This window comes from Mastigoproctus giganteus, chromosome 14, assembly GCF_048544385.1.
Source record: "Mastigoproctus giganteus isolate SK-2022 chromosome 14, ASM4854438v1, whole genome shotgun sequence".
Classification (NCBI taxonomy): Eukaryota; Metazoa; Arthropoda; class Arachnida; order Uropygi; family Thelyphonidae; genus Mastigoproctus; species Mastigoproctus giganteus.
Window position 1 is genome coordinate 23,004,839 of NC_143588.1, and position 25,427 is coordinate 23,030,265.

The 25,427-nt window shown below is 38.7% G+C and overlaps 1 protein-coding gene across 3 annotated transcripts in view; it reads right to left on the bottom strand.

Annotated features, from left to right (window-relative positions):
• The window catches only part of GABA-B-R2 (gamma-aminobutyric acid type B receptor subunit 2), a 312,110-nt gene that overhangs the window by 22,104 nt on the left and 264,579 nt on the right, over nucleotides 1-25,427 (bottom strand). Inside the window, exons 13-15 of one of the 3 annotated variants that reach the window (XM_090388970.1) lie at nucleotides 20,835-20,957; nucleotides 12,778-12,888; nucleotides 10,974-11,198 (exon numbers count right to left, since the gene is read on the bottom strand). In XM_090388970.1, the coding sequence (XP_090245096.1) occupies nucleotides 10,974-11,198; nucleotides 12,778-12,888; nucleotides 20,835-20,957 (459 nt within the window). Of the gene's footprint in view, nucleotides 1-10,964; nucleotides 11,199-12,777; nucleotides 12,889-20,834; nucleotides 20,958-25,427 lie in introns of all 3 variants that reach the window. The other 2 variants (XM_090388969.1, XM_090388971.1) reach the window with 2 other exon arrangements.

The window sequence follows — 25,427 nt, forward strand, 5'->3', positions numbered from 1 at the left end:
CAAATTCTAGGCTAAGCAATACTATACGAAAGATAATATTTTTTATCGTTTTTTTTTATTCTATACGAAAGATTTGTATAGAATAAAGGAATCTGTGGTTTTTAAATCTGTAAAAGCTCTCTTAATGAATCCATGCGTTTTTGAGCCTTAGTGAGAGTGTTACGAATGCATAGATCGAAGCGGCCGTTGTAGGAGAAATAAAGTGTACGCGCTTTACAGGATCGCATTTGCAGATGGAATTGAGAGTTGATATAGGATGAAGCACTTGCTGAGATAGAGATGAATTGGCATTTGGAAGAAAGTTTCACCCCATTCAAATTGGACCAGAGACAATGAGAACCAAGACCAGAGAAGATCCCGTGTTCACATCAAGGAGGGAAGAGTCTAGATTTTCCTTGATTGACGATTACTGTTAGGGTACCATTTGTGATGCAGCTGCGAAGCTCGGAAAAATGGTTTTGCGCACGCTGTAGACTTTACTGATAAGAATATCACGAGGAACCATATCCAAGCTTTGGAGATATCGGTTTAGATGACATCGGCTTTAGTGTAGTGATCCAGAAATTCTGAGATGAATTTCCAGTTGGGCAGCAAAATATCAACAACTAATTTTCTGTGGTTAAATCTATGTTTGGAAGAAATTTTCACCCCATTCAAATTGGACCAGAGACAATGAGAATCAAGACCAGAGAAGATCATCATTTATAAATGTTTGTGTTTAAAAATGAAGGATGACAGGTAGATTTAGTAAAATTTGTGAGCAGCAGTGTGAAATAGTTTCAAAAAGCTGTTCTGGCTTTCAGATCCTCTCCTAACCATTTAGGAGAGGATCTGAAACTTTTTAACCTTCACCTGCTAGCACGGCTTTTGACAGACGTTTTAAATTTGTTATTTTTTTTTAAATCTGGAAATAAAACAAATCCTCCGTGTGTCTTTCCGAACTAATATTCCCTATCTAGTTATACTATGAATTACGAGACATTTAAATTTGTTTGACGTTTAACAGATGCAAAGTGATAAAAAGTGTCTACCTTTCTTCTAGGCAACTTACATTCCCACGTGGTGTCCGTGAGATACCAGGGATAGGTGTTCAATCTTGTCGTAATGCTTTTATTTCGCTGGCTGAACACGAACAGCTGACAAAATACACTTCACGTTACGTCTGCCAGACGCCAAGCGAGCGTATTCAATCTGGGGATCGGTGACATTAAATTCTAAAAATAGACGATAAATTTTTTTTTATTATTATATTATTGGTTTCTGGCATTTATTTTCGTTCGATATTTTTTAATTGGGTTTAGCAAATCATAATGATCACCGTTCAGTGAAAACGCTAAAAATTAATTATTTATAATAAAAAAGAAGGGTTAAGTAGACGCCACGTTTGTTACAATTGCGGGCGCGAGTGAGTGAAGGGTAAATATGGACAATACTTTGACCTGTTCGAAGTGGAAAGGGCAATATTCTAGTCTTAGGAAAGAGATTAAAAATTTCAAGAATAATTAATTTCAAGACACGGGTAGTTTTCTTTTATAAAATAGCAGGAATCCCATCAGGTCTATCTGAGTAGTTGCTAGAGAAATCTCTGAGCGGCATATCAAACTCTTGTTCAGCGAGAGTAATGAGACTTTTGAAGTGAAACTTCTTTAGGCGCGGTCCAGGCAGTTTTAAGAGGGGAGTAACTTGCGTTCGTGGATTGACAAAAAACACGATGAAAATGCGACCCGTTGCCATAAGTAAACGCATTACAGGCACTAAGAACAGCCAGTTATTGTACTAGGTTAAATTCCCATGTTCTCGTGCGATCACTAAATTAAGCGATGTTAGGCGTGGTTAGTAGTGGGAAGGTGACTACATGGAAATACCCGGCCTAGTTGACTTCTTGCTTGCCTTCCGTTCTTTTTTTTTATTTTTTATTTTGTTAACCTGTGGAAAATATTCTTCCGATTTTCACGTATCATTTAATTTTCTTAATTGGTAAGGTAATAAAGTGTAAATCTGTGCTTTATATCTTTACTTTTATTGCTCCTATTTTCGCTTATTATAATCACCGTTAATAGAATTAAAATTCAATTTGTAAACGAGATCACAATGACCGGCGCTTACTGCATATCGTGTAGTGAGCGTAAAGCGGGAGTCCACTACAGTGCGCGTCGTAAGGCATATAGCGCACGTGCATGTGCATTGCGTCCGTGGATTAACAAACATCGCCAAGAAAATGCGAAACGAAATGATTCATCCCCCCCTCCCACACCATTGCACCAACCAGGCAAGAGCGATGCATGATTCAATGAATATCCATACTGATTGCGTCATGCTATTTCTTTCGTCATTCTCCACCGTATTTAATAAAAAATTTCGACGGAAAAAAATTATAATTCAACATGTCGAAGACTAATAGTGAGCGTTGTGAGGCGTTTAGAGCAAGTATACGTGCAGTGCCACTCCCCAAAACCACCTCCATTGAGTACAAAGGAGAGATCTAAACTATTTCGACAGCAGAAGAAATTACAGCGTGCGATGGAGTTGAACAAAGAAGCCAGAGAAGGACCAGCCACATGTTCATAGCCTTGCATCGCCCCAGAAATGTTAGAAGTGAATTTGGAAGGAGGAGTCATGGAAATGAAAACGATGAACAGTCCTCGAAGCCCAGTTGTAAAAGAAAAGCGAAGAAGCCAAAACCGACTGCCGGAAGTACTCCATCAAATCAGTCAACACGTAATACACAGCCGGAGCAGCAACAGGATTTTAAGAAGCACCGAAGCATCCACGCACAATTTAAACGTTCGATCTGAGCCTTGTGTGATCGGCTTTGGTTCAAGAACGATGTGAAGATTGTAGCAGCTCGAGATCCTCTTCAAACAGCATTTCCAAATGAGGATGTAAGTCAAATGGAGGCCTGTAACAGCTTTGATAAAGGATTCGGCAATGGACTTGTTGGTCAATACCGTCGAATTAGTTCTTATTGTTGTTCTTTATGTAGTTCCAAAAAGGATAATCTTTATTTTTAACGAGACTATCTTGGATAGCATATCTATCTGTTATCAGATGGATGTTTTCCTTCCTCCTACCCAAGGTAAACAAATGTCCTTGGTTTACCTTGGGTAGGAGGAAGGTTGTATGTATGTTGCACCAAGGAGGATTCTTTATTTGTAAGTCACGAGGAACATGAAATTACTTTCTGTACAGATATAATCAGGTGGCTAGTGATCACATCTGCATCGAACTTGGAGGAAGTAAGGAGCAGCTTCAAGGATAACAGCCAGGTTGCTGCAGGACGAATCTACCTTTCTGTGCTAATACACTTCTGCGTCGATGAGGATGTTGAACATGAATATGGAATGATATTGATATGTGCTCCGAGTGGAAGAGAGAAGAGGCTTCAAGTATACCAAGTTGAGATGACGACAAGATTAGGCCCGATCTGTAGTGGAGATTTTGCAAACTTGCTTCTGGCTCAAGTTGTGAAAGATGCAAAATAATTTGAGGTGCGGTGGAAAGGGAGATGGATTCCATTTCAGTATAATGGATCAGCATAATGGTTAAGCCTTTGAAATTGGGAAGATTTTTGTAAATTAACATTGAAGATTGTTCTGTAAATTAACACCGAAGCTCCGAAACGTTCCTCTCCTGAAGAGAGAGGTCTGAACCTAAGGGGGTGATACTGAATTGACACTGCTGGTTACTTTGATGTTTGCTTGTACGGTGACGATCGGTTTTAGTCGACGATCCTTAAAAATCTTTCTAATTATCCGGAAGGCCAGTTCCAGAGATCCAGCACTGTCGACAGGTTGGAAAGTCAGCAAGTGAGGAACAAATTATTATTTGTTTGTAGCAGAACGAACACGGAAATATGAAATTCTGATCTATTGTTTCTATATTTTTATCGCTTTTAAGTCTAGTTGTCATTGCATTTTTACTTTTACAACAATCATTTTATCCTGCTTTATTTTATTTTATCTTTAATAAAGTTTTGGTTATATACGATTGGTGTATTCAATTTCAGTTAGTATGAATATGCAATTCTTTTAAATTGAAATAAGATTTTTCGAATGGAACATAGAAATATCGAACGGACAGAAAATTAGTTTGATAAATTACTGTTATTTGAAAGGGAAAATTAGTAATACACAGATGCACGTGCTAACTTGAATACAGATGCTTCAAGATGTGCAAAGCACAATGTGCGAATTTTGTAAGGGAGTATGAGGTGCATATGTTGGATTCTTCCAAATTAAGGATCGCAATTTTTGGGATACATCATTTGGAAAAAAAAATTGTCAGGATTCTTTCTCTGAGGTACCTAAATCTCGCATATTTGGCATGTACTCCAAGAAGTGCCAATGGCATTTAATAGGGATGATGTCCAAATGCGGACTCAACTGTGTCCCGCAGTTTACCCAGGATTGATGGTGCCGAATTCTTCAACTTCTCCAACAGATGCTTAGATGCATCAGGTTAAGATTCGATGACCGAGTAGGCCATGAAATATTCGTGTAGCATAGTCATCCTGATGTTCCTAGAACCATTTCCGAACGAACTATACTTTCAGATTTTTAGGGCGCATATTTCTTCTGGAAGTAACCATTACCAGATGGATAAAGCTGTGGGCATAAAGGAATGCATCAAGTCGGCAACAACGTTCAAGTATGCTGCGACATTCAAAGTTAATCTATTGGTATCAAAAGACTTAATTATGTGCAAGGAAATAGCTCTGCTTTTGCCACACCCATGGTCTTGCTCATCATGGAATAACTGGAACCGAGATTCGTCAGACCAGACGACCATTTTCAACATCTCAAATGTCCGGTGTTAAAATCGGCGAGGCCATTTTACTGCTATACTTCATGCATTGTGCATTCCAAATAGTATACCAAACCTCCAGAAAGTATACGGACAGTTGTCTTCACATTGACATCGTTGCCACTCACTTTAATAGCGTGTCGGATAGACCTCAGCGGGTGTAGAACTGTGACTGGTTGGTTATCGATGTGTGACGCGTTGGTCCATTTGCCCGACATTCTCGTAGGCATTCTATAGGGTTCAAATCGAATTGGTACTGTGAGTCGGCCATTCTAACTTTGTGCATTCAAGTCCATAAACCATTTTCGAACATCACCGGCGCTATGGCATTGGGCATTATTTTGTTGAAACAAAAATGGATCTGTACCAAATACGTAGGGGTCAAGGAACTGTCCAAATGTTAAAGAAAGCGTCGGCGTTCATGGTTTTCCGGCACAACCACTAAAGGTACCAGGTCATACCATGAGAAACAGCTTCTCACGCTGTTTCTCATGGTATGAGAAAAATTCTTGGAAAAAATTCGAGTTTTTGCAGGTATGTATGTGGAGAATGTCTGCTGTATGGTGTGTATCGTGGGAACAATGGAATTCATGTCTGAATTTCATTGTTCCCACGATACACACCATACAGCAGACATTCTCCACATACATACCTGCAAAAACTCGAATTTTTTCCAAGAATTTTATTCTGTGGAATTTTACTTTACTCTTTTACCCAAGAATTTTACTCTGTAGAATTTTGCTCGTAGTGAATTTAACGCGGCGACCTCTGCTGAAGCATTATATTCTTGTTTGATACTTTGCAGGAATGTCTGACGAAGTTGCCGTACTACCTTTCCCATCTGTCGTGGTCTTTCCCGGCATTACTGAATAGGGGTGGTACCGTCATTCGATTTCATGCTATCATCATCAACTGTCGAATATGGATGGTGAAGGCTGTCAGCAACAGTTTATGTTGGTTTGAGATTAAGTGGTTAGAAGCTTTCACATCCAAAATATTAGATGTACGTATAATAAATACAGGTGCGTATTATGGCAAGTTCGAAAACGTTGTAATGCATCGCACAGAGTTCGATGCGATGCTAGATAAATGATGAATTTTTTGTCAGCCCTCTGCATAACCCTGCAAATTGTTTGTTGTAGGCGCATTAACGGCTTAGGCCATATTGCTCCATATATACTGGGTGAAACTTGAATGTGTTCTGGGGTCGATTTGCTTCATTGCTGGATTATAAACCAGAATTTCCGAGAGGGAAAACCATGCTACCCTCGCTTGATATCGACTGATTCCGAAAAGTTGTGAAAAAGGCGTATAAAACACATCACATGATCGACGGGATTCGAACTCAGGTTTTTTTCCCACCCAGTGTGGGGAAGAAGGCTATTCCATCAATTGTGCTACCGCGAGGGCAACGCTGCTGTACCTCATTTTATTTTACCACAATGACGGGATACGCATAATCTAATCAGCGATCTATAATAGCAGTTGTAACTGCGTATGTTTTTCAGCTGATTACGGAAGAGGAAATTTTCTTGAAACCTTGCGATTGTTTACACGTTCTTCCTCTTTTATTGCACAGCTGTTCTACCATACGGTTTTTATTTTAATTATTTTACTGGATTTATATCCATAATTTTAATAGTCGGCAGATAGTGTCGGCAGATTCAGTGTCCAGTATTAAATGATAAATAAACTGTGCAGATCTGCTGTTTTAGGATTTATTTATTTAGATATACAGGGTGTATCATAACATGTGGGACTTATTTCAGGGATGGATTTAAGACCTGAAACATGGACTTATTTCGCCTTATTTCCGGGTCACAGCCATTTTTGTGTTCCAGCGCCTATCTGCTTACCTTTACAGGAAATGCTAAAAATGATCACTGTGCCTGGATATAAGCCTGCAAACGCCTCATCATAGACCTCCTCACATGCTCAAAACTTCCAGATGTCTGTCGGATTTTCTGGCAGCTTGTTCTACACGTTGGTGGAACATTTCAATGTTAATTGGTGTGGAATAAACAATGAATTCCGGTCCGGAGAACGTGCAGGCCATACAATGGGTCCTGCACGACCTATCCATTTATTAGGAAATCGCTCATCAAAGAAGTTTCTAGTAACACGGCTAAAATGAGGCAAACCATCGTTGTTCATTAACAACGTGCGACGAATGACATCACGTGTAACTTCTTCCAACTTCTCATTTAAATTTTCTCTTAAAAATGCAGTATGATGCTCCTGTTAATCTCCCAGCAGAAGAACAGTCCCGATTAAATTGTAACCAATTATTCCTGCCCATGAATCCATGCTGAATTGTTGCTAGATTATTCTTGTTTGAGCAATGGCATGGGAATTTACTTCAGCCCATCGATGAGCATTGTGAAAATCGATCACACCATCCCTAATAAATCCAACTTCAGCAGTAAACATTACAGCGGATAGAAAATTATTATTATTATTATTATCTGTTTATTTCCATAAGGAAACCACCCCGGGACGGCAAAGTGCCAGGAGGGTGCTAAGTACATATCAGGGTACGAGATACTACGTGCAGTGGGTTACATATACTGAACACGTAGTCTCGTCCCGAAATACATTTTATACACATTTTATGTTTAATATATACAGTATTCACATATTAATGATTCTCTACATACATTACACAACTCATATATTCACAATTCACTAATAATTCCATCTATAAATTACATATTAACATACCTGTTACAGAAGGTATATTTTTACAGTCAACAAATTATTATTGTTCTTAACGCAGAAAGTTTCACTTTTATTCACAATTCTTTGGTACTTTGCAGCCGATTCATATTTCGGTAAGTCTGTACGAATCCTGGAAGATCTCTTTCCGGTATGTTGCATCCTCACACAGTTTTTCGGCATCTATGTGTAGTGAGTTAAATATTTTCGCTGCATTTGATGGGAAGAATCTTTGCAGGCTACTAAGATTGTTCAGGACTGAACGCAGTGGATTATTTACTTCTCCGTAACGTCTACCAGTGGCACGCGGTTTAACTAGAATATTATCCAGGACTGGAGCATCTACTCTGCCTGTGAGCATTTGTGCGAGAGTGTGTATGTTCCTGTTAATTGTCCGCTGCATCTAGGGTGCGATGTTAAGGTTTGAGTAGAGAATGGCCCTTGAGATAGTAAAAGGGTGGCCAGCAACTCTGTTAAGCCATCGCAAGAACCAGTACTCGATCCCAAGGACGGACTTATAATGTGAATCTGGAGCTGAAGACCAGATTTGCGAGGCATACATTGCAATTGGCAGGACACACATTAAAATGTACTTGGTCGCTAGCTGAGGATCCCTAATTCCTACCAGTTCCTGTCTAGTAGCCCATAAAGCGGCGAATATTTTTGTCTTCATATGGGCAAAGTGTTGAGCAAAGGTGAGTCTGTCATCCCACTTAAGACCCAGGTCCAGGTGAGAGTGCACTTTTTCAACACTAGACCCGTTCACAGAGATCGAGATGTCATTTTTATTCTGCTTGTAAGTTATGGTCATTTGGGCAGACTTCTGTGCATTAATACGGAGCCCGATGCAATCCAGGTAGCTCTCAAATTCTCGGATTGTGCTATTTGCCATCTGACAAATACCTTCTGCTGATTCATGGTCTTTGGAAGTGATGAAGAATTTTACATCGTCAGCATATGTTATAAAATTGTAGTGCCGTGCAAGAAACGGCTCCAGGGCGGCCGCGAAGAGAGTAGCCGAAAGAACTCCCCCTTGTGGCACTCCTTTCGAGATGGTAAAGCAAGATTGTAGCTTTTGGTGCTTAACAATAAGTTTTCTATGTTCTAGCAGGCTGGTTATTATAGTTAACAAATTTCCTCTTACATTAAAATAATTCTTTAAAATCGCAATGAGCGCCGGAATTGAGACGTTGTCGTAGGCTGCGGAGATATCCAAAAAAATAATATCAATTTGCTTTTTCTCATTTAGTGCTTTCTGCACGCGAAAAAGGGTTTCCAGTAAGTTTGTTATTGTTGATCTACCCGAAATAACTGAGTGCAAATGTGGTGGTCTATGGCTGAAGCAATGTTGATTGATGGTGGGAAGCAGTGCTTTTTCGAATACCTTCTGTAGGGTGCAACTAACAGAAATTGGTCTGTAATCCTTAGCCAATTTTGGGTGTTTAATCTTTGGTATTGGGGTTACAATGTAATTTTTCCAGGCTTGCGGGAAAGCTCCTGACCTAATGATTTCCTGATAGATGTGCAGTAATAGATCTATTATAAATGGGCTACTTATCTTAAGGATGAACATTGGAAATTTGTCTGGTTCAACAGTGGCCTTATTGGGCAATCGTTGATTGCTTTCATTACGCTCTCTTTGGTGATTTGTATTTCACTCAAAGGCGGTCTTGTTGGTTCCTCTATTGCCAAATAGTTTCGCTTGTTTAAATCTTTCAGGAATTCAAAAATTTTGTTACCATTATCAGTGTTCTCAATCGGATTCAGTCCATGCAGGTTACTAAAAGTGTTATTAGTCCATTCCTTGAAAATGCATTCGGTCATATTCTCTGTGCTATTTCTATTGCTAGTAATTCTTTTTGCTCTTTTTAGTTTATTATGAACAACACTGCAGTGTGCCTGTCGTTTTGCTTTGATGAAATGTGCTCTTTCTTTCTTATAACGAATGTGATCGGCAGGATGACCCGTTCTTTGCCATTTTCTATATAGTTTTTGCTTCCTGAGGAAACTTGCTTTCAGTTGTGGGTTAAACCATTCTTTTGTTCTCTCAGATATTTTGATTTCTTTTGCTGCTCCTTCCAATGCTGTTTGGTATAGCTTTTTAGTGATCATTTCTAAAGCTTCGTCTACTGGCTTTTCTTGCAGGTCATTCCAGTTGTAACTAGTCAGGTGACTGAGAATGACCTCTGAAAATGCTGATCACGAGCACACATCTGTAGAAACCAAGTACAAAACGCTTCTCGTGGCAGTAAGTCATCTTCAATAAGTCCTTGTACTATCTGAAGATGATATGGATAAAGCCGTTGATCCCGTAAAATGTTCCACACAGCCATATATCCCACGTTCTGCACTCTTGCTATCTTTCGGGTGCTGGTTCCATCATTTTCTTCAACGTGATTCAGGGTCCTTCTTCCAAATTAACAGTTCTGGTGTTGTCTACCACTATCTGTATTCTCTTGAAAGGTCTTATTTGGCGCATGACAATTAGGGAAGTTTTCTGCATACAGACGCCCTCGTGAGTAACACAGTTGATAGAATCGCCGTCTTCCCCACACCGGGTGGGAAAGATCTGAGTTCGAGTCCCGTTGTTGCTGATGCTCTTAGCAAGCATCTAGCAAATCCACACATGAGATGTAAGTCTCCCATCAATCGATTTGAATAAGCCTCCGTTATCACAGCACATGTAACTGAAATCACCCAAAAGAACATTACGGGACCTTGTATACACAACTATTAGGAAAGCCCTCTATGAGATATTGAGCATTGTTTGTAACCAGTTGAATACAGTCCGCTATGCTAACTCAGTTTGTGGAAAGAATTGTTAGGACACAAATATTGCCGAAACAAGGCGCGCATACTATGTTACACCGTATAGAATTTCCCTCCAATATGTATATGGATACATATGGAACTCTCCATTCTTATATATCTGGTATCAGCTGACTAAAGCTGCTGTTCTTTCTCCGAAAGGAATTTTAATTGCTTGTAGTTATCATTTGAACTCCTCATACCCAAGACAAATATAACTGAATTCATATAGATAAAATATAAATAACAATTTAACCTTTTTCATTGGGTTAAGCAAGCACAGCTAAACTAATACGGAAAATATTTAGTCATGCCTATTGATATTTTATTATTTAAGAGCTGATCATCATGTAGTGGACTTTTAAATATAATAAATTCAGGGTGTGCATCAAGGGAGTAAAATTAGAGGAGAAAAGCGACATTAAAGGGGAGGTGAAATTGCAAATAACTCACGATAGTAGGAAACTCCGTAGTGGGTGGGAAGTGCTGCATGGCCAAGAAACGGGGAGTGAAATATTTCATTCAGAAAGCAGGCACAATTCCAAGATCTGAGGTGTGCGAAGTGATCATGCAGTGTGCATGTATATTTCAAAGAAAGCAGAAAATAACAGTGAATTAAAGAAAGACAAGAACCTCACCAGTCTCACCTTGGGAACGAACACCAAACAGAGAGTCGTGGTAGAACAGAAGATGATGAAGATGGAAATGATGATGAATGCTGCATCCTGTTGTTCTCGAAGCACAAATGACAAGGCAGCTCCAATTACGCACATGATCACTACATTATATACACTCATCCCTATGTATTTGGAGTCATTCAGTGCGGGTATGCTAACGTGGCGCGTTTCCCAGGCTAGAAAGCAGCCAAATGCCTGAATCGAAAAGAGAACAAAAGTTAATATTTTGTTAATGTTAATTTAATATTAATATTTTTAAAAATAGTTAATCTTAGAATAAGAGATAATACTAGCGCAAAGCAGCTACCAATACATAAAGAAGGAATAATTATTCAAGGATATTATTACTTATTGTATATAGTCTTTTGTTTTCCTCGAGTTTATTTATTTTAACGTTAATACAAAAATATCACTATTCTATTACTTTATACCAATTGAGATTAAAAATGTATAAATAACTCTCCTCGTGCTTTCAATATTCTTGTAAATTAAGACGTTTCGTATGGGCCATTTTTGACCTGTTATCCTACCCCTCAATTTCCGTTGGCCAAATTCAATGTACAATATTAAATGGTTCCGATTCTTCATTTCCAATTTCTTGGCTTCTCTTTGTTGTTTTAACGGAATTTCATAACTCTGCTTTTAATGTATTATAGAATCCGAGACCTGGTGACCGGAGTTCACAAGGCATCCACAAATATCGGATCAAAATTTAATTGTAGAAGGTGTAAATTTGCTGGAAACAAAGCTTTAGTGTGTTCAGTTTCCATCGGCTAATGAGTGAAAGAGGCAATTTTGCTATTAAGGCTACAAGAACCAGTTTAAAAGAATCAACCAAACAAATCACAGAATTATGACAGTGTTAATCCTTTCAAAGTGTAAGTTTTATGATTCCAACGATTGTTGTGATGAATTCGCGCTTACAAGTGGGTTCTTATATTGCTTCGACTGAATTTGGAAAAAAATATCAACAACAGCCAAAGAATTTGTTAACGACGCTTTGGAAAATATTTTATAAAGAAATTAATAGAGCCATGAAGAATGCTTAACATTTTGTTAGAGAACTTCCTATGTTCTAAGAGGCTATTTAATTTGAATTCATCGTTATATGAAAAGTGCATTGCCTCAGATGCCTCACTTAAGTTCAAACTTCACGGGAAATCGTGAATTCAGGTGGGGCATCTGAATTCACAGAGACTACAGCTCAGCATGGAGTACTGAATGTTGCGTGGCTTGATAGGGCACACGGTAATTCATTTACCATCTCCAGGAACATAATGTATACCATGTTTACTTGAATCACACGGCATTTCTCATTATCAAAACAAAATCTTAGCATTGGCACGACTCTTCGCATCTAGCATTGCCTTGTAGAAATTGTAGAAACTCATTTTTCAATGTGAGTGTTATAATTGGCGTTTAACTAACACGATTTTTATTTTATTCAGTATTTTGGCTTATGTTGTATATGGATCTTTGTCACTACCATGAAAATTTATGAAAGCGTTTTGGGTTCCAAAATGTTTGCTACACATCGCACTGCATGGAACAAGACTCTCTGATTTCATTTGTTTGATTTTCTTATGTTATTTCTTCAGGATAATAACAGTTACTATTTCTATTACGATTACAATTGTTATACATAAGAACTATCTAATTATGTGGCTTACTAGCGCCTAGAACATTTTATTCAATATGAGTTATTTTCTTATGGCAAAAATCTTTTAAGATGCAAATTTTAATACATAACACAAAGTATGCAAGGAAACCTTACCATTAACAGCCCCTTGTAAGCATATATGCAACCAAGAAAAATTGTTATTCTGCTGCTCTGACAGAACTCCAACTCGGGAATAATCTCAATATCTTCATTTTCAGGAGATGGCTAAAGAACAGTTAACAAATAATTAGTTGATAAATTAAGAAGCAAAACTATCTATGCATGTTTTCTATGTTTAAAATGAATTAAGATAATAAATGTTTTAAGATGGAGTAAGAAGGAACCGAAGTGTTGATTATAAAGAATGATATTCGTCAGCCAAAATTTTATAAACAGACTCTCACGCCTTAGCTAATTCCTATTAGAAGTATTTCCAGAGGGAAAAGCAAGGTGATTACAAAGGTCCCAACACTTTTGAATAGCTATAATTGGACAAGGGCCGCGCCTAAGGCAAAAAATATACCAAACAACTTATAGACGCCTGATGTTGTATTTATTATTATTAATATTATCTGTTTATTGCTCTGCTCTAGAGCCACTCCCCTGGACAGCAGTAAGGGGGTGTTTATTACATTCAATTGTTAAGGCAGGGACATGTGTCTGGGGTTACATGGAGCCACATGAGTGCTTAACCTGAAAGGAACAGTATTTACAGAATTATTAAATTACATACTTGAAAATTGTGGAATACCGTAGTGTCTCAATCTAAGCAAGATAATATTTGATCAAAACGTGAAATATACGTACAAAAAGGTATTTCCTTAGTTGAGGCAGTCCATATTTTCCTTCTTGTGGTGTTCCTCTGAATCATAACAATAGATTCGTGTGTATCCATTAGCTTCTGGCGTCTGTAGGTGTACTCTTAGCAGAATTTATCCAGGTCGATGGTTAGACTGTTTATCAAATCGACCTTGTTTCCTGGGAACATGTGTCTCAGGCCTTTGAGGTTGCTGAAACGGATACTCAGCGGGAACCTTGTGTCCACTTGACTTCTTCCTGCAGTACGGGGAGTTTTTATTAGGTCACTGATATTAGGGGCGTAAAGTCGACCTCTGATTAGTCTGACCAGTGCAAGAAGGTTAGCTGCCATAATGCATTGTTTCCATGGTGTGACTTCGAGATTGATGTACAGTTGGGCCTTAGAAATAGTGTACTGGTTGCCAGTCCGCCAGTTGAGCCATTTCAGTAGCAGTATTCCAGGCTGAGAAACTTGAAGTGTGTTGTAGGGGCCGATTACCAAATAGGTGCTGCATAAAGAGGAATGGGGCAGAGACATTGAAGGACTTATTTCTTGACCAATTCAGCATGGTGTATCCCCGTTAGTTCCTGGCGGATTGCCACATAGCAGAATTCGTTTTTCTTTTCGTGTTCAGGAGATGTGCTTGGAAAGTCAGATCCTCATCCCATACTAACCCCAGATCTTTGTGCGTTTTAACTTTTTTAATGGGTAATTCATTGAGGGTAACGTAGATATTATTGTATGACTTCTTCCAGGTGAATGACATTTGGGCTCTCTTTGCTTGGTTAATCTGTACACTAATCGAGGCCAGAAATTGTTCAAGTTGATGGATTTTTTTGTTTGTCTGCAGAGTAGTGGTTAGAACCTGCCTTTTGTTAGAAGATGTAAAATTTCAGGTCATCAGCGCATGACGGGAAATTAGTTTGAGATGCCAGAAAGGGCTCTAGCACTGCAGCAAATAGGGTTGATGATAGGACTCCCCCTTGCGGGATACCCCTATTAGTCATGCATGGTGTCCGGAAGCTACGATGTGAGATGATGAGATGTCTATGCTCTAGGATTGATTTAATTATATTGAGAGTATTTCATGTAACGGTGAAGTAATGCTGGTGGTTAGAGCTGTTATATCTATTTTATTATAGGCCGCTTTAACGTAAAAAAAAATAATAAATAACATCAAGCTGTGTCCTGTCATTGAGGGTTTTCTGGATTCTGATAAGGGTGTCCATTAGGTTGCGATTTGTAGTCTCCCCTTAATCACGGTATGGAGGTACGGGGGCCGGTAATTGAAACAGTGATCTGCAATGGAGGCTGAATTGCTTTTTCAAATATCTTAAGGAACCCACAGCTGATGGTGTAGGCCTAAAATGTTGTGTCCGCTTGCGGTCTTTGCATTTGGGGACTGGACAGACAAAATACGTTTTCCAGATCATTGAGTTCTTTCCACTTTATTATTTTATTGAAACTATGTACCGGGGGTATATAATATATGCACTACAGATTTTTATTAGAAACAGAGGAAATCGGTCAGGGCCGACTACGGCTTTCAATGGTAGTTTTTTGACAATCTCCGTCAGATAGCTTCGGGTTATGGTTAGGAGTGATATTTGGCGGTTTGCATGGAAGGCCAGAAATTGTTACTGGCGGCTGTAAATGCAGTTGGTCAGTCTGTTGAAAAGTGAGCTCGGTCCACTCTTATAATATTTCTTCTTTCATAGTGATTTTCTTGTGGCTCTGTTTTTGGAGTATTTTAGATTTTTTTCAGCTTGTCCAGGGCAAGTTGGTCGCAGGCTAGTCTTTTCTGTCTTAAGAAAAGAGCCCTTGCCTTTTTTGTAGGCTCTGAAGTCTTCTGCATTCTGCAGATTTTCTCCGTCTTTGGTAGGCCTTCTGCTTTTGGAGGAACCTTTCTTTGATTGTTCAGTTAAACCACGCAGAGGTTCTGGAGGTGATGGAAATTTATTTTGCAGCTCCCTCTTTGGCTATTACATAAAGCTCTTCGGCTTTATGTAATAGCCAAATATCCTCTCGAATTTCGAAGGGAGGGAGGGCCATCCTTGGACCCTTGTCGTCTCCTTCTGCTGCTTAAGTGCACCATTATGATATAGATATCTTTGAAGACAATGCTAGATGCGAAGAAGGCTAGACGACTGAGAGCATTCAACTGAACCCACACCTTTCAAATGTCCCTCTGGACATTTGAAAGGTGTGTGTTCAGTTGAATGCTCTGAGTCATCTGTGGATAATTCCTGGTTTCAGTAATTTAATGGAAAAGATCAGTTCTTTCTCAGGTTGGTTTCCTATTCTGGGCAAATGAAGATTGTGATTTTCCTGTAAGGCGATTTTACGATTGATTGAATTGTGGTCAGAGTAAAATTTAAAGGAATAGGTGATTACAGAGATGCAGTCAATCTTATGGAATAGAAGATCAAGTGTACTATTACCTATGGTTGGGCTAGTAATAATTTCAGCGAGGCTTAAAGAAGCAAATATGACTTCAATTTCTTTCATGGCGTGGTGCAGGAATGTTAAAATCGCCTATCACTTTGGTTTTCAGGCCCGTTTCCAAGTTTTCTTGATTCTTCTGTGTGATCTGGGGGAAAATATATTATACAGACTTGTATCTGGGTGTCCTTGTTAGATAACACTGTAGATATAGAGCTTCAAAGTTGTGCGTTTCGATGATTTTATTTGGTTGATAAGGATCTGTGAAGACCAGGGCGATTCCTCCTACTCTTCTGGCGTCTCTTGAATTCTCTAGAGACCTTGTCGGCTGCGTGAGTGTATCTAGGTGATTTCTCTTGGGTTTATGTGATACATATGATTTAGTATTCTTCCATGACGAGCAGTGATTGCAGTGTATTTAGTTTGTTGGTCAGACTTCTGACGTTTTGGATCAAGCAACTGAGATTAATACATTTTGGGTTCATGTATTCCTGGTCTGTTGGTTGCTACGCCGAACGGTTGATTTCGTTGAAGAAATTTCTTCTATGATCCATGTCAATGAATGGTTTAACCAGGGTTCCTGGGGGCCACATATTACGATCTAGAATTACACATTGTTTATCTGGAGAACAGAAGGTGACAAAAGAGGCGTAGGTAGGGCGCCTTGTCTTGATGGGTTTCACTTATACCTGTACTGCCAACATCGTCTTGATATTTGCCCCGTTGTAGCTGGGCTCAATCTTGAGACAAAAATTTTTCCTCGCATTGAGACAGCCATAATGTTATAAATCGAAGACAGGCGTTGAGTTGATCTCTACGAGGATTCGATAATCTGGTGTCAGGTGAATATTGATTTGCGTGATGACCCTTGATCTCTGGGTTCATTAACTACCCACATTGGCTGGTTGAGGGTTGAACTGTCTGACAAGAAAGGAGGGAGGTTTAATTATCGACTCTGAAGTTGGCTATTCCTGCTTCTCGGGGTGCAACATTACCACCTTGGCATATGTCTGTAGTGTGTAGATGGTGAGACCCGGGTCTGAAGCGTCAACCACATGCTTCGATTATCGATTTGTTACTCCCTTCAGAAAAGGTTGTTGCATGTATACCATGATAATTGTAATCACAGCGCATGGTGTCATCATTTGGGGGATAGTCTGGAATCTGCTGCACAGGGTAAGTTTCGTGGCCCAAGTGCCACGGATTGTGGGTAAAGTTCCCATTTGTCTGAACAACCGTCGAGCAATCTGAAGGGGCACTCGTTAGTTCCTTTTCTACCACAGGGTGACTAAGTCTCTTGCTTCTCTTCTGTTGCTGTATTTTCCCCCCTTACCTGGGTAGTCCCATGGCTGATGGCCTGATGTGATGGAGGGTAACTCGGGTCCAACAAACAGAAAATGGACCACAGAATACATGCAGTTTACAGACAGTATGTAGGGAGCAATATGGCCTTAGTCGCAAATGCTCCTAAAACCACAACGTTTAGTTCTACAAGAAATCCAATATTCAGTATCAAAGCTATTGCAAAGAAATCATGATATAGGATTTTGCTGGATTCCAGGATACACACAGGAATACACACAAACTGGAAGCGAACAAGGGGAAAAGTAACAAAATAAGCCGCTGACAATGCTTTTCACTTAGTACCATGTCCGAACTGCAAATCTTTCATACACCAAATCACTACACAGAAATGAAGACAACACTGGGATGACCAAACCAACAAAAATTTCGTCTAATTCAAGAAATTCTTCAGCATGGCATACTGGGCACTCATGTAGCAGACAAGAGGAAGTTGGTTGGTTGTTGTGCGGTTTTAGGCGTATCAGCAACTTAGGCAAATTGCGCCTTATATAATATCTGTAACTTGCTTGTGTTCTGTTGTTGATTTTCTATTTCCTGGTTGAAAACTGGAGTTTTTGGGAATAAAAACGATTTCGAGGTCTCAGGCGAGGACTTGAGACTTCGAAAATTATTACTTTCCACCACATTGGGGCACGTATTCCGACCGCCCCCTTCCTAAGAACCAAAAATGAACCCTCCAAAGCCAAAACAGGGTCATCGCTTGCGCTTCTATATTGATAAAAATTCTGGAGAAATCACTGCTTACCATCCACTAAATTCTCTTTGGTGGGCGGACGGTAAGCAGGTTCAGCAAATACGGTATAGATCTCAGGAGGGTCAACTATAACTACTCTTGCAACAACGACACTGCACATCGTAGAAGCCTTATAACAGAGTCAAGAACTGTCAGTCATTTATCTTTCCCTTTACTCTGCATTTGATGCCATCTATATATCCCCAACTGCTACATTTCTCAGAAGGCTACTTCAAGTTCCGCGATGTTCTTTGGTTCCTAGAATCTCTCCTATCCAAGAGGACCATCTTCCTAAAGGTTGGAACAAAGATCATCGCACGTGATATAACTGCCAGTGTCCTCATGGCGGGGTCCTGTCCGACTTTCTCTTCAAGACAATCATGGTGTCATTTGTGGCTAATAAACGCAATTGGATCACTCATGTTGACGATGTCAGAAATATCTGTAAAAGTGTAGTGTATCTTCTGCACATTACTGACTGGTCAAGACTTAACAGTGAACCATGGAAGCATTAAAATTGGAAACTCACTGAAATATACAGATGCAAATTGCGGTGAAAAGTGAAGGAAAAATCAGTCACCATAAGAAGGAATAGTGCCGTCAGAAACATTGCAGTTATGGGGCAGATTGCTATGATTCGTAGAACTGTATTAACTGCAAAATTAGGATAATTGCAGTTGTTGTAAAACTTTAATTTTGTTTCAAAATTCTGTTTCTTTACGCTTCCGGATCGAATGAGATATTTTATATATCAACAGCCCAATTTATAGAGCTTCAAAATATTCCTAATATTTATAATAAAGTAAAATTCTTTTTTGATTTCGTGGAAGAGGCTTAAAGAAATCCAGTTACAATTTGTAATGTCTTATATTTTTAAAGTGGTTATTACGAGCATTGCTATTTTAATGAAATTACAGTAGAATGTCGATTATCCGAACTAATTGGAACCAAGGTGATTCGGTTAATCAAGTACTTCGGATAATCGAACATACATGAGAATACCCAGTTTATACGAAACAAAGTATAATTAGGCCTACAATTAAATCATTGTACGCACGGTTATTACTACAGTACTGTATTTTTAAATATGAAGTATTATAAAAAATAACATCATTGATTTAAGAAATGGTTTGTAAATAATAACCAAAACGTTTTGTAGAAATAATGTATATTATATTTATTTTGAACTTACCTAATTGTTTTTCATGGTTTCAACTATAAATCATACTTTTCTTTACATAAACAGAAATAAACAACTCAAGCAAAAGTAAAGTAAAGTAAAGTGCAGCCATTATCAATCCACTGCAGGATGGAAGCCTTCTCAAAAATTCATGCTGAGGGAAATGGACCATAATCTGCCACGCTGGTCCAGTGCGGGTTGGCAGATCGACCGTATTCAGCAGTCAGGGACTTGAATCCCGGTCTACTCAAAGAGCGTGTGCTACTGCACTCCCGCTCCTGACTACTTGGCTACGGAGACTTGCACACAAATAAGAGTATAATGAATCTTGAGAAGGTTTATTTTTTAAAATATGTAATCTTTAATTTTTTTTTCGTGGCGCGGTTTATCATCCTCTCTAATAGCAGTGTCTCATTAGAACTGCATTCAGACTGTTGCTCAGTCAAGGCCTCCGCGTGAGTGGGCCCACTCCCCGCTTCCTCTTTGTCATCAAAATCACTTTGGTTAAAGTCAGCATATTCTTCATCCTGGACTAAAGCAACAATTTCTTCTTCGGTTAAAATACGATAACCAGGATCATCAGCATCGTTGTTTAACCATGCCTCTGCATCATCTTGCCCCCACTCGGAAAACACGGGAATCCCTTGAAATAAAGTTACAATCTCACCTACGTCTTCATTCAAACGTTGTACATGTGTGACTGTCTCTTCAGCAGTACCACCACAGTTTATGACATGCCTTTTTCAGACTCCCTCCGACAAAATTTTCCAGGCATCCGCTAACATGTAGCAACAATTCTTAACGTCGAACTTCTTTGAAAACTCAACCACGCTTTCTTCATCTCCCTCTGGTAGCAGCAAGCGACGAAAGAATTGATTTTTGTACATATTTTTATTTAGTTTTTCTATAACAGATTGATCCATTGGCTGTATCAGGGCTGTAACATTTGGCGGTAAAAACCTGACAATGTACTTCTTGTCAATTGAATTCAGTTTATCAAGAGGAGGGTGGGATAGTACATTATCGATAATAAGCAAACCTTTACCAGCTTTAACCTCATTTTCTTGATGCCTCTTCACACTTGGAATAAAGTCTTGGAAATCGTACTGGTAGGGAAGTTACACCTTTAAAGCATCTTGGATCCTTGCATTTTCCAATCACCAACAATGGTAGACAATGCTGTCCACATGCATTTGCACACACCATAACTGTAACACGCTGTTTATTAGCTTTGAAACTAGGAGCAGCTATTTTGCGTCGCGATGCAATGATATAAGAGGAAGTGACGTTCGGATAATCGAAGTTCGACTGTATTTTGATCCTTCGCTCCTGCCTATGTTGCACTAGTATCTCAGGTGAATTTGGAGTATGCGAAACGTTGCACATTAGAAACATTTGATTTTGTTTATCGCAATGAAGGTATACTGAAAAATCAACTGATTATTTAGCTATTATGATCAATATAAAATTACTTAGAACTGTACTAATGCAGAAAAATTTTAAAGATGATATTAAATCTCGAATGAACAATTTAGGGAGAATGTGAGAAAAATATCAGTTCTTTCCAGATAACTTTGTGATTTATTTTTCTAATGATTCACTGTGCAAAATTTGGACTAATTTTCGTGTTCCATTATTTTATTGTAACTTACTGTTGGCGCTCCCGTGCTTGTTTCCCTGTAGAATGGGTCAATAATCTGCCAGGTGGTTAGAATCACAACGTCAATCAATACCAAGACGCCAACAACTATAAACAGTTTATAATCTTTAATCACCTGAAAAAGAGAAACATTTGTAGTTACGATAGTAACCAATCTATTATCCAGGAATAAACTTTCAGTGCTTAAAAAGTTTAAATATTAATAAGCCAAGGCCAAAAATAATTATATTAACAATTAAAATATTTTTATTAAGAAATTCAGAGTAATGTCGCTGATCAGGTGGCTGCTTTAGATTAAACGTCGAGGTAGCTAGCTCATGGTCAGTACATTATTTCCGTAAACTGCATATATTTTGTCGTCGATTTTGCTGTTTTTACTGGATGAAAATCTAGATTCTCCGGGAGGAAAATTCATACAGTCCTTCCCCCCGAATATTAATATTTTATAGAGAATATTAATATAAATATTTTAATCAGTATAATAGACTGACCTCCATCGATGGTATCTACGTGCTCTGACAATCCCGGGACCTACGCCAGCGATAGCTCAGCCACCAGAAGGGAGAAAAGCTGGACAGGTCCTCGAGGATAGGAGTCAGACCAAGAGAGATATCTAGGAGAAGGAAACCTCCGATACAAACCATAGTGGTGGGCAGCAGCTCACTATTGCCAACCTGAGGCAGTTGATATTAACATTAACTAGGCTCAAGACTGGAAACATGCAAGTAGAGATAGGGACGTGATAATCCTTTATGTAAGGCTTTTGTTAGACCACACTTGGAATACTGTGTTCAAGTATGGAGACCGCACCTAAAGAAAGACATCGAGCTTCTTCAAAGGATTGCAAAGACGGGTAACTCGCCTGGTGAGATCGGCAAAAGGGCGGCCTTATGAAGAAAGACTTTGAATATGTGGGTTGGAGAGTTTGGAAACTAGACACCTTAGAGGAGATTTGATTGAGGTGTTTAAGGCTCTGAGAGGCATCAGTAAAATGAATGACTGAGGAAGAAATTTTCACGATTATAAATGATGCTAGAACTAGGGGACATAAATTCAAGTTACGGGGGGAAATGTTTAGATTGGACTGCAGGAAGTTTTATTTTAGCCAGCGAGTTATAAATTACTGGAAAAAGTTGCCTACATGGGTGGTAGAGGCTGACAGTTTTGGGAAATTCAAAGGTCATCTGGATAGTATCTTAGGGTCAGGCAAGCGCATAGGATGATAGGTTTAATTTCGTTTTCTTTTATTAATTATTATTATTATTTATTATTTTTTTTTATCATTGTTTTATTCTTTTTTTTTTTTTTGGCTGGTGCAGCATAAGCCATAGGCTTTCTTGCGCCATGCGGCCATTACTAATACTAATTCTAATACCTGAAGACTTAGGCAAGCCTATGACTACAGCACTGCGATGGGGAAAGCAAGGGGAAATTACCACATTAATCAGCCCAAGAAATCCAGATGACCAGCCAAAAAACAAAAATGGCCCTCAGTTCCGGGTAGGCCTTAAATGGCCAGAGGGCGCGAAGAATCCCCCGGTTTTAAGATAACTCCCCCGGTTTTCAGGATAACCCATCTGGCTTATCCTGAAGCGATAAGCCAGATGCTTATAAAACTAAATTCAAAAACAAAGATCAACCACTTAATTGCGACGTGGAATGTCAGAAGTTTGTATCAAGCAGGGAAATTAGAAAATGTCAGAAAAGAACATGATGATATGAACATAGATATTCTGGGTTTAGGGGAGGTGCGATGGCCAGGACAAGGCGAAACTAGTACGGTGAAAGGCCAAAAGCTCATGTACGTACTTCGGTGGAAATTAACCGCACTAGGAGTAGGAATTCTTATCAGCAATGAAAAGATCAGATTCCTAAATGGATACTGTGCTTTTTCAGGCAGGACAGTATTAACCAAATTTAATACTCTTTCAATACCACTTAACATCTTTATGCACCAACGACATCATACACTGATGAAAAATAACAAGGTTTCCTAGAAGACCTCAAGTACATCCTAAACTGAGCCAAAAGAAAAGGAATCAATCTAGTTATGGGAAATTTCAACGCCAAAGTTGGAACAGGCAGTTGGAATAAGTTGGCAAAACTTAGCCAGCCTGTATATGGGAGACATTTCATAAGTACAACTGAAGAGTGAATGGAGGACAGTAATTTTGATCTACTAGATAGAGATACAAAATCTGAGTGGATCTTGCTCAAGAAGATAATTACAGATGCTGCAAATGCAATTTTTGGACGAGCCCAAAGGAAAGCCAAACAACAATGGATGACAAATGAGATACTAGATCTAATGAAGCGCAGGAAAAACTTTAAGAACAAAGTTGTGGAAATTATAAGATGTATGGCAGTTTGATTAGAAAGGAAATAAGGAAGACAAAACAGATATGGATGGAGAAGAGATGTAAAAGGATTGAATATCTGCAAAATGAGCATAAGGAACTGTAAGATCCGAAAATCTTACAAAAAAAAAGGAAAAAATAAATTAATAAATATAAAGACTTTAGAAATGGGTTTTTCCTTTTTTTTTTTTTTTTTTTTTTTTTTGATCCTGCCGCTAGTAGAATAAGGTGGTAACATCGCCAACAGAAATAAGAATTATTCTGGAAGGAGTTATAAAAATTAAATAGCAGTAGAAATGAGGGCAGTGTCCAGCCTTAACTTCCGTTATACTAGGGTATATACAAGGATAAACTACGGCAAAACGGCATGGGGTCTATAGCAAAGAAACAACTTAAGGTTTATGAGGGGTCACACACCCGAAACGTATTCTGAACAGCACACACTAGTTTCTAAAAATAGACGCTATGGTATCCAGTGTCACGTTTTGTGGTTTTTTGAGTGCAATAGAGACAAGCTGTTATGAGACAGGAAGAGTTGTTTTGGAGTATTCGGCCGACATCAAAGAACACAACGGATGTCAACAGGTTGTAAAAAAGGGTATAGTGAATCACGTGCTAAGGGGCAGGCTGAACTAGGCCTTCCAACAAATGAAAAGAGAAAAATGAAAAAAGAAAGAGGGAGATTGGAAGAAAACACTGTGGAGAGGCGTGGCGAACTCCGGAGCAAATTGTGGATGGATACGGACACAAGGGGAAAAGAAAGGAGCGTGAAAAAAAAAAGAACGAGGGGAGAGGACTTTTTGAGCGGTGCTAGTGAAATGGGTGAGTCGGGAAGGGTTGATGGAAAGTTGATGAAGAAATAGCCGACGAAAAATTCGAAGTGAGATTATGAGAAATGCAAGTGAGTGAGAAATTAGGAGATGAACGAGCAAGGGGTAGTTAAAGGGAGTTCTGCAACAGTGAGAATGAGAGAAGATCCCCTTAGAAGACCCAGTCCACCGAGGAAGGCGATAATATCCTGAAATAGTCTTGAAAGGCTAAGTAACAACCCTGGAACAGAAGGTAGCCGCCCTGACAGGCAAAGTAGCAGATCCTGAAAGCGGAGTAGCAGTTGCGAATGCCGTATGATAATGCCCTGGAAGCTGTAAGATATTTCCCTGGATAGCGGAAGATAGCAGCTCTGGATAAGGATAGGATAGAAGGCCCTTATGAAGACACCTGACCATAGAATCTAAGTAAGTGAAAGTTATTTTGAGAATTCTGTAAGTTAACTGCTAGAGACTGTAGTGCGATATTTGGGGAATTCAATGATAAGAGAAAGTTATTTCGAGAATACTGTAAGTTAAATACTAGTGAAAGGACTGTAATACGATATTGGGGAATTTAATGATAAAGATAAGATTAGATGGGTGAACCAAATAGTAGTAAAATCTACTCTAAGGCAATTATGGTTGGTTTAGGCAGTAATTTGGAATAAGGAGGATAGTATTGAAGATGAGAAAGTGAACGGAAGGAATTGTAGTAAGAATAGAAATATTAAATGTGTGGAGATTAAATTTATGTATATTGCCAAACCTTAAAAGTGTGTTTGAATGCAACATTGTACTTTGGTCGGATCAAGTTCTGTAACTGACACTGGTTAAAGAAATATAAAAAAAAAAGAGGAATAAGGAATTAAAGAATAAATTGGTAGTTATGATAATACATAAAAGTAATATGATCAATGATATATTTAACTTTAATAATAAAAAAGTGTTATTGACACCTATGAGGTATGATTGATTGTGTTGTAATAGGAGCAGAAATAAGGTGAGCATATAAAGAGTGTAACTATTTAACCTGTGTATGCGTAATGAGAAAGGTGAGATAACAAAAAAAAAAGGGAATTTGTAAAAGAGCTTGTTAGATAGGAAGAAACTGGATATGTTGTAAGAACCTTGGTGTTGAAACAGTGAAATTCTATTCTTAATGAGATTTGTTATGATTTAACTGTAAATATGCATAATAAACTTGTTTTTATATATAACATTTGTGTAATTATTTGTTGTGCTGGACACAAGCCTATCCAAGGGAATTAAACACATATAAGAGCTTTTCCCCTTGAACTTAGAATTTTCTGTGAAGTAATAGTCAGATGCGCAAGTGGGGAGTTATTATAAAGGGGATATATATAAATAAATAGGGGAATAAATCTAAATATAAATTATATATATATATTTCACTATAAA